Source organism: Oncorhynchus masou, chromosome 25 (assembly GCF_036934945.1).
Source record: "Oncorhynchus masou masou isolate Uvic2021 chromosome 25, UVic_Omas_1.1, whole genome shotgun sequence".
Classification (NCBI taxonomy): Eukaryota; Metazoa; Chordata; class Actinopteri; order Salmoniformes; family Salmonidae; genus Oncorhynchus; species Oncorhynchus masou.
This window is the reverse complement of record NC_088236.1, coordinates 32,353,525-32,364,145: the sequence shown is the minus strand read 5'-3', so window position 1 is coordinate 32,364,145 and position 10,621 is coordinate 32,353,525. Positions and strand designations below refer to the sequence as shown.

The following is a 10,621-nucleotide window of genomic DNA, read 5'->3' as shown; positions in this document are numbered from 1 at the left end:
CACCATTCACAGAATGTTAAGGAAAGGTTGTATGCAAATAACATAGGGCAACCATGCTCTCACCAAGCTCTAAGAAACATATGGTTCTCAGAACGTTATGTGCTACCTGGGTAGGGACTTAAAAACAAAAATCCAATCTTATTTCTCATTAATAATAAATCACAAAAGGCAAAAATACTGAATTTTTTTCATTTTATCCTGCCATTAGTTTAAACAGCACTGATCTGATTTCCCAAACACATTTGATGTATTAGGAGAGATTGTTCTCACTGTTATTGCTGACCTGAACTGCACATGATGTATGTTTGAAGGGTCCCTTGTATAGTTTGTCAATGTAAAGTACTACATCTTTTGTTTTTACTTAGTTGTATGTAGCCCAAATGTTACAACACGTTTTCCTATTTTGTTGTGACGCTATTTATAGATACTGTGGGCAGTCGGCCTGCTATAGGCTACAACAGCGAAATTAGTCATTACATTTTTTTTTAATGTTTTAAACAGATTAGGGATGCCAGATTATGGCGGCTACTTTTTCTTATGAAAATTTGTCATGAGTAAGGTAGCTTTTGTAAATAATTATAGATCGTTCACAAATCAGTATGTTGAAGAACTTTTATCTTTCGATAAATGCACAAGTTTAAAAAAAAATCTATTTTAGTAACTCGAATATGTGACCGATTATTATACAGTGAAATTCTCTCAATTCGAAGGGCTTTATTGACATGGGAAACATGTTTACCTTGCCAAAGAAAGTGAAATAGATCACAATTTAAATAAAAAATGAACAGTAAACATTACACTTAAAAAAAAGTTTCAAAGGAATAGAGACATTTCAAATGCCATTATGGCTATGTCTCTCTCCCTCTCTTTTCGCGAGGGTGCATGCATGTGTATGTAGAGAGCGAGAAGGCGCAAGGTGTTGCATTTGCACTTGGTTGTGCAATCCGACACGCCTGAACGGAATTGTTTATTGCGCATAGCCAGTATTTCCATTTTTTTTTTTTTGCCGCGTACGGGTGAAGTCGCTACCAGTCCAGTAGACTATTTAGGGATGAGTACATTATGCTCTTCCGCGGATATATTGAACTGTTGGAACTGCTTACGTTCTAACTTGTCTTTTCTTCTGATTTAAAGTGTTATTGTCAGTGATGTATACATTTAAGAGCATCTCTTGAAACTCACTAGGCAATTCATGTAATATTTTCAGTTTTCTAACGGTAGAGCAGGCGTGTGTCGAATGAAAGGAGTTAAATGAATCATTTGGACAGTTCCTTGGTGCTGAAAGGATTGCTCATATTTCACTAAGCAGCCATGGGTAAGTGACCACCAATGAAACCCATAAAGATACATATTTCTATTTCATGAAAGTTTATGGTGCTTTGAAGCTTTGTTACATAAAACTCCTTGATGCTTGCTTTTCCTATGTAGTGTACAGCCATTATTGTATTATATAGGGTTTATAATGAGGGGTTGTTTGGCTGCTCTAAAACCCAACAAAATATTGGTCACAGTAATATGCCTGCCCTTTTATATATTTATGAATATGCATTATACATTATTGAGCTCATAAGTGGTATGAAAGTTATTCCGTGTCTGCTCTCTGCTGCTGTGCATTTATGTCTTAGAAAGACCCATCACCCATAGTTGACTGGATTTTCACTTCACAGACTGCCACAAAAAAATACAAATCTGCCTGAAATATCAATCAATCTGTCATGGACATTGCACAGTGACAGGGCACACATACTGAAATGGAGGTGTGCTTTTGTAGCCACATGCACTCAAATCTCTTCTCATCTACAGGTTCCCTAGTTTGGGATAGGTATCTTTTATGTCTTCTCCTGTCATCTTTTCTTCTGCTGCTCAGCAAGGGGGAGAGGATGTGCCCAGCAAGTTGTCGCTGTGAAGGGAAGATTGTTTATTGCGAGTCTGGCATCTTTCAAGACATCCCAGAAAACATCTCTACTGGATGCCAGGGTCTGTCCCTGCGCTACAACAGCCTACTGACTCTGCTGCCTTACCAATTCGCTCATCTCAACCAGCTCATCTGGCTTTACCTGGACCACAATTCCATCACCGCTATAGATAGCTTAGCCTTTCAGGGTGTGCGTAGGCTCAAAGATCTGATTCTCAGCTCTAACAAAATTACACTTCTACAAAATAAGACTTTCAATGCTGTACCAAACCTGCGCAATCTTGATTTGTCCTACAACCAGCTACATTCTCTGCAGCCAGGTCATTTCTATGGTCTGCGTAAGCTCCAAAACCTTCACCTACGATCCAATGGTCTCAACAGGATACCGGTACGCACTTTCCTGGAGTGTCGCAACCTGGAGTTCCTGGACCTGGGTTACAATTACCTACGCACCCTTACCCGCACCACCTTCTTGGGGCTGTTCAAGTTGAAAGAGCTTCACCTGGAGCATAATCAATTTTCAAGGATACATTTTTTTATTTTTCCACGCCTTAACAATCTACAGGTCCTCTACTTGCAATGGAACCGCATACGAGCCATCAATCAGGGCCTGCCTTGGATCTGGCATACGCTGCAAAAATTAGACCTCTCAGGAAATGACATCCAGATCTTGGACCCAGCTGTTTTCCAGTGTATGCCAAACTTACAGATACTCAATCTTGAATCCAACAAGCTGAGCAACGTGTCTCAGGACACGGTTTCAGCCTGGGTCTCCATTAATACCATCAGCCTGGTGGGTAACGCCTGGGACTGCAGCCCTACTATTTGCCCCCTGGTGACCTGGCTGAAGAACTTCAGAGGCTCAAAGGACATCAACATGATATGCAGCAGCCCCAAGTCAGTTCAGGGAGACAGAGTAATCGACATAGTGAGGAACTACACAATCTGTGTGGACATATCAGTTGTAGACCAAACCACAGCTATGATCATGAGGCAAACCACAGCCTTAGTTGTGGACACCAAAAAGCCCACCACACATCTCTCTGCCACGACCACAATAATCCAAGGTCTACCTGCATCAACTGTACAAAGACTCGCTCCACAACCTGTCTCTCCCATTGTGACAGACAAAGAAAAAGAGTCCATACTCATGACCTCCATCTCTCCAGAATCCTCCTCATTTTTCCCAGAACTAGAGTTTGAGCATATGGCCTTCCATAAAATAATTGCAGGCAGTGTAGCCCTATTTCTGTCTGTGTCATTGATCCTGCTGGTAATTTATGTCTCGTGGAGGCGCTACCCCAATAGCATGAGGCAGCTTCAGCAGCACTCAGTCAACCACAAGCGCAGAAAAAAGGCCCGGAAGCAGGAGCTTAACCTTAACTCTCAGTTGCAAGAGTATTATTTGACTTACCATTCAAACTCTGAGACCATGGATGCATTGGTAAATGAGACAAGGTCCTGCCCCTGCACGATCTCAGGATCCAGAGAATGTGAGGTATGATCTGTCAAGTCCATCCTAAAAACGCACTCTGCCTGGGGGTCAGAGGTAAATGTTTTCCACAGGGATGCACTGTAAACCTCTTTAGTGAATGGAGACTGAGTTAAACTTCCATCCTCTGACTCTGTTCTTACTGTTGTTTTAAATTAAAGTTATCCATCCTAAAAATGCACTTTACAGCTGCTTGGGAGTCAGAGCTAAATGTTTTCCACAGGGATGCACTGTACAGATCACCGTGTGCATGGTGACTGACTACTTTCATCCCCTGTTTGACTCTTGTTATTGTTGTTTTAAATTAACGTTATCACATTAAGAACAAATTGATTGGATGAATTAATCCTGTTTGTGAATATAAACCTAAACCTACTTTCTTTCAGCAGGAAAATAATCCTGCAGCAACAGGAAATTAGTTGATTATAGTTAATGGCCATTTTTGTAGGGGTTGATACATTTTTCCTTAGGGCAAATCAAGTTGTAAGCTAGAATAATAAACGTTAGAAGCCTTTTTAAGCCTTGAGTACACTAGCAATGTGCATTTCCTGCAGTGCAGGAAAATGGTCAGCAACAAAAGAGGGATAAAATTGAGATGGCACATCTGTATCTGCTGTTGATTACAAATTACCCCACTTTTCACTTTTCTTATCCTTGAGTAATATTGAGATCTTCGTGTTCATACTTGTATACAAGTAACTGATAGACTTTATGTGTAGTCTTTTCCAATATTTAGCTCATGTTTGTTTTATGGAATTATGGTAACTGTATGTGAAATTGAATTATGTCATTAAACTTGTGAATGGTAGTTGCTAAATAATGGGTGTCATAAACATGATTACATTATTTTGTCCTGTTTTTAGTCTTCTTACTGGCATGCAATATACCATAAAAGCCAACAGCATTAGTATGCTTTCTATTGAGGCACTTCACCATGACATAAAACATGGTGTAACAAGACTATTTCAAATCTTATGAAAAATGCATAAAAGTTTTTTATCCTGTGTTTTATGGATGTGCGTGGTGTACCAGCCCACGAAGGCTATGACAAATGCAGCCATGTAGGATTCACAGTGTAGAGTTCTATCTAGGCTCTATGGAAGTGTATATTTCCATTAAGATTGTATTTACATTTCACATTACATATTTTCTTGTCCTTATCCTTAGTTGCTAATTGTTCCAGAGCACTATAGCTGTCTGAATTAGAGGTCGACCGAATATGATTTTTCAACGCCAATACCTATACCGATTATTGGAGGACCAAAAAAAGCCGATACCGATTAATCGTCCTATTTATTTATTTGTAATAATGACAATTACAACAATACTGAATGAACACTTATTTTAACTTAATATAATACATCAATAAAATCAATTTAGTCTCAAGTAAATAATGAAACATGTTCAATTTGGTTTAAATAATGCAAAAACAAAGTGTTGGAGAAGAAAGTAACAGTGCAATATGTGCTATGTAAGAAAGCTAACGTTTCAGTTCCTTGCTCAGAACATATGAAAGCTGGTGGTTCCTTTTAACATGAGTCTTCAATATTCCCAGGTAAGAAGTTTTAGGATGTAGCTATTATAGGAATTATAGGACTATTTCCCTCTATAACATTTGTATTTCATTAACCTTTGACTATTGGATGTTCTTAAAGGCACTTCAGTATTGCCAGTGTAACGGTATAGCTTCTGTCCCTCTCCTCGCTCCTCCCTGGGCTCGAACCAGCAACACAACGACAACAGCCACCATCAAAGCAGTGTTACCCATGCAGAGCAAGGGCAACAACTACTCGAAGGCTCAGAGCGAGTGATGTTTGAAACGCTATTAGCGAGCGCTAACGAGCTAGCCATTTCACTTCGGTTACACCAGCCTCATCTCGGGAGTTGGTAGGCTTGAAGTCATAAACAGAGCAATGCTTGACGCACAATGAAGAGCTGCTGGCAAAACGCAAAGAAAGTGCTGTTTAAATGAATGTTTACACGCCTGCTTCTGCCTACAAGATAAGTTTAATGCTAGCTAGCAACTTACCTTGGCTTACTGCATTCGCGTAACAGGCAGTCTCCTTGTGGAGTGCATTGAGAGAGAGGCAGGTCGTTATTGCGTTAGACTAGTAAACTGTAAGGTTGCAAGATTGGATCACCCGAGCTGACAAGGTGAAAATCTGTCGTTCTGCCCCTGAACAAGGCAGTTAACCCACCGTTCCTAGGCCATCATTGAAAATAAGAATGTGTTCTTAACGGACTTGCCTAGTTAAATAAGGATTAAATAAAGGTGTAAAAAAATATATATATTTTAAAATCGGCAAATCGATGCCCGAAAATACCGATTTCCGATTGTTATGAAAACTTGAAATCGGCCCTAATTAATCGGCCATTCCGATGAATCGGTCGACCTCTAGTCTGAATATCTGCTTCTCTCAGGCTTTTAAAGCATGTGTTCGTTTATGATCTCAATGACATTGAAATGTTTGCTTCAAGATGCAGAATCACTGAATTGCATTCAATTGATCACTATTATGCTTTTAACAGAGGTCTTAGTTTAAGGGAATATTTATTTCCCCAGATCACACGTGTTCTCAAGGATAGATGCTAAATATCTAAAAGAGTTAATATCATATATGATACAAATAGTCAAAATAGGTGATGTTTGGCTAAACTACTACTTATGAGGAGAACACTCATACTTCCTCTGAGGCTGCTTGATGTTGTCTAAAAATGGGGCCGCACTCTTTTAAAGTAGTGTGGGCCAAATCACCCCTAGCTGTGGAAGCAGTTTAATTAAATGTCTTGCCCATTATGATTTTTAGACCCATACAATTGTTGTACAGGAAATGGCTATGTTTATTAATTGCATGTTTTTGATTCAGCTGCGTAAGAACTCATAGGGAAGCAGGCGTGATTTTTGTGGAATATTAGATATGGATTAAGGATGGAGTTATAAAATGTTCACTGTAAAAATTGACATAGCTATTCATCATTGCTTTTATATGTACATAGGTACAGTACCAGTCAACAGTTTGGACACATCTACTCATTCAAGGATTTTTCTTTATTTTTACTATTTTCTATGTTGTAGAATAATAGTGAATACCTCAAAACTATGAAATAACACATATGGAATCATGTAGTAACCAAAAAAGTTAAACAAATCAAAATATATTTTATATTTGAGATTCTTTGTATTTGAGATTCTTTGAGATTTGCACACTCTTGGCATTCTCTCAATCAGCTTCATGAGGTAGTCACCCGGAATGCATTTCAATTAACAGGTGTGCCTTCTTAAAAGGGAATTTGTGGAATTTCTTTCCTTCTTAATGCGTTTGAGCCAATCAGTTGTGTTGTGACAAGGTAGGGGTGGTATACAGAAGATAGCCCTTTTTGGTAAAAGACCAAGTCCATATTATGGCAAGAACAACTCAAATAAGCATGGAGAAATGACAGTCCATCATTACTTCAAGACATGAATGTCAGTCATGCGGAACATTTCGAGAACTTTTAAAGGTTCTTCAAGTACAGTTGGAAAAACCCTCAAGCTCTGTGATGAAACTGGCTCTCATGAGGACCGTCACAGGAAAGGAAGACCCAGAGTTAACTCTGCTGCAGATGATTAGTTCATTAAAGTTCATTAGAATTACCAGCCTCAGATTGCAGCCCAAATAAATGCTTCACCGAGTTCAAGTAACAGACACATCTCAATATCAACTGTTCAGAGGAGACTGCGTGAATCAGGCCTTCGTGGTCAAATTGCTGCAAAGAAACCACTACTAAAGGACACCAATAAGAAAAAGAGATTTGCTTGGGCCAAGAAACATGAGCAATGGACATTAGAGCAGTAGAAATCTGTCCATTGGTCTTATGAGTCAAAATTGAGATTTTTGGTTCCAACCGCAGTGTCTTTGTGAAACACAGAGTAGGTGAACAGATGATCTCTGCATGTGATGTTGTAATGGCTTTCTTCCTGGTAAGGAGAGGTGGACCAAAACGCAGCGTGGTTGAAGTTCATGGTTCTTTAATAAGAGACACTTAACATGAACAAACTACAAAACGTGGCACAACCGAAACAGCCCTATCTGGTGCAGAAAACACAAAGACAGGAAACATCCACCCACAAATCCCAACACAAAACAGGCTACCTAAATATGGTTCCCAATCAGAGATAATGACTAACGTCTGCCTCTGATTGAGAACCATATCAGGCCAAACATAGAAATAGACAAACTAGACAATCAACATAGAATGCCCACCCAGCTCACATCCTGACCAACACTAAAACAAGGAAAACACAAAAGAACTATGGTCAGAACGTGACAGATGTTCCCACCATGAAATATGGAGGAGCAGGTGTGATGGTGTGGGGGTGCTTTGCTGGTGACACTGTCTGTGATTTATTTAGAATTTGAGGCACACTTAACCATCATGGCTACCACATCATTCTGCAGCGATACGCCATCCCATCTGGTTTGCACTTAGTGGGTGTCACGACTTCCACCAAATTCGTTTCCTCTCCTTGTTCGAGCGGTGTCCGGCGGTGGGCATCACCAGTCTTCTAGCCATCGAAGAGCCACTTTTCATTTTCCATTTGTTTTGCCTTGTTTTCCTACACACCTGGTTTCCATTTCCCTCATTAAGTGTTGTGTATTTAACCCTCTGTTCTCCCCATGTCCTTGTGTGGAATTGTTTGTTTGTAAGTGCTTGTGCACTATGTTACTGGTGCGTGTCAGGTTTTGTACCCATGTAGGTTCTTTTTTTTATTGCCGTTGGTTTTGAAATTAAACTGCTCTGGCTATTACCTATTTCTGCTCTCCTGCGTCTGACTTCACTGCCACCAGTTCCGCAACCCTTACAGTGGGACTATACTTTGTTTTTCAACAGGACAATGACCCAAAACACACCTCCAGGCTGTGTAAGGGCTATTTGACCAAGAAGGAGAGTGATTAGATGCATTAGATGATCTAGCCTCCACAATCACCTGACCTCAACCCAATTAAGATGGTTTGGGATGAGTTGGACCGCAAAGTGAAGGAAAAGCAGCCAACGAGTGCTCAGCATATGTGGGAACTCCTACAAGACTGTTGGAAAAGCATTCCTCATGAAGCTGGTTGAGAGAATACCAAGAGTGAGCAAAGCTGTCATCAAGGCAAAGGATGGCTACTTTGAAGAATCTAAAATACATGTGTTTAACTTTTTTTTGGTTACTGCATGATTACAAATGTGTTATTTCATAGTTTTGATGTCTTCACTGTTATTCCACAATGTAGAAAATAGTAAAAAATAAAGAAAAACCCTTGAATGAGTAGGTCTGTCCAAACCTTTGACTGGTGCTGTATGTTGCGTAGCTATATGAGTTGGGACAATGACAATATCAGATACTGTCAATAGTAAAAACGAAGTGTGAATGGACATACTGGTTATCAACTTATGTTTACGCAGAGTAGGCATTGTATGCCAGTACACCAATTTGACTGAACCATTCATATCACAGATACTGTCATCTGCACTATAGAAAGAAACTATACGACTGAGTAACTTGGCAACATGCCCCTCCATTACCATTCACTGTATTCTGTGATTGTCCTCTTTTCTCTCCCTCTACTGGCAAATGCCTAAGTTAGCTCTCTCCATGCTGTGTCTGTTTGTGTTGGTGTGGGAGGGCCGTGTGTTCCTGCTGTGTAACAGGGAAGGGAAAGAACAGGGGCAACAGCCACTCAGAAAACATGGTCACAAGGGTCAGGGCACTTTTGCTATTAGAAAAATGCCACCCACCTCCGCCTGTCTTCCCCTCTCCTCCTCCCTCCCTAGTCAACTCCATACGGTCAACTCCCTCAACGGAAAGGAAAATAAATTAAAGTGGGCAAGGAGGCATGTGTTAAGCCAGACAGGATTAGGGGAATTTGGTGCCAGCGTTCAAAAGCTATTTACATCAGTGAGCTATCCCACCTAATCAAAAAGGGGTGGAATTTAGTCACAGTCTACAATTGAGGATAATAATCCACAGTGTATTATAATCCTTCTACTGGTCCTAAACTAGAAACATGTCATTTCTCAGACTTGGAGACTTCTCATGTGTGTTGTTGTGTATAGGCTGGTATAAGCAGCTACTTGACAGCGTGAGTGTAATATTCATAATGATCACTGCTCTTGAGGCCAATAGAGAACGTTATAACGATCTAACCACAGCTTACTCATACTAAACAGCATGTCTATACAGAAACATCATATAGTGAAATATGGCAGGAGGGTGATGTGTCCATGGCCATCATGTGATGTAAAATGAATGCAAACAAACATTGAGAATGGTTGATGTCCATTTGTTTTCAAATGGATTTATGTGCCCCATCACTTGTTTCACTTTCTCAGTATGAGTCATGACGAGGAGTTACTCCTGGCAGCAAGATTTATATACCCATTTATTATGCTTTCAGCTGCTGCATTTATGATGAATTCCTGTTTGGAATACAAATGTGCCTTTGTATGTGTAGAAAAGAGCAATGTTGTAATTATGTGCATGTTAATCTGCCTTTTTAAAATTCTGATAGATGAAACATGGTTTACATTCTCTTGAAAACTCCAGATGGTTATAGCACTGTATGGCTGCTGTATCTGGGAAAGGAGGCAGTGAAGAGAACAATCCGAGGTTCATCAGTTAGGTGTTTTACTATAGATGGGGAAACAATAATTGCTGCACAGTTAACCTATGCTAGCTATGATTCCCAATTTTAGTAAACTACAGTATGTGCTTAAATTATGCAGGCTGTACTGCAATATGCCTATATACATCTTTCCTTCTTCTTCTTTGTATTAGTGATTGTGTAGAGCTGGTATTGAACATGTCAAATTAATTACCCTAGACAATACCCGGTTAAAAGGCAGAATATATTGTCTTAAGTGTCAAAAACATTCATTCACAGCCTCCAACTTGTGAATCCGAAATGTTATAGATAGAGCTTTGAATTTACACTTGGGGCAAATGCATTTTGATAGGCTATTAGTATTTGAGAATTGTATTTTTAGGAAGGGAAAACAATTGTATTTCTCAATAACTAAGATTAACATTCCATTGCACGTTGTGGTATACTCTGGCCGATATATCTTTTCTTCCAGACCTACCCATACTGCAATATTCTTAACACTCGTTGCAGATGACATGACAATTAGCATTCATAGTACTGCTTGTAATTAATATAACATTGCCTAAACACTATATCCATTCCAGA

The 10,621-nt window shown here is 39.7% G+C and overlaps 1 protein-coding gene across 1 annotated transcript; it reads left to right on the top strand.

Moving 5' to 3' along the window:
* Positions 1 to 1,832: 1,832 nt before the first annotated feature.
* On the top strand, positions 1,833 to 4,221 carry LOC135513543 (leucine-rich repeat transmembrane neuronal protein 4-like). Its single transcript, XM_064936423.1, has one exon. It carries the CDS (start codon positions 1,881 to 1,883, stop codon positions 3,417 to 3,419), a length of 1,539 nt encoding a protein of 512 aa, XP_064792495.1. The 5' UTR covers positions 1,833 to 1,880; the 3' UTR covers positions 3,420 to 4,221.
* Positions 4,222 to 10,621: the final 6,400 nt, after the last annotated feature.

Bases quoted from the DNA above. Each gene is read 5' to 3' on its own strand.
- LOC135513543 (XM_064936423.1), top strand. From the start codon at position 1,881: ATGTGCCCAGCAAGTTGTCGCTGTGAAGGGAAGATTGTTTATTGCGAG.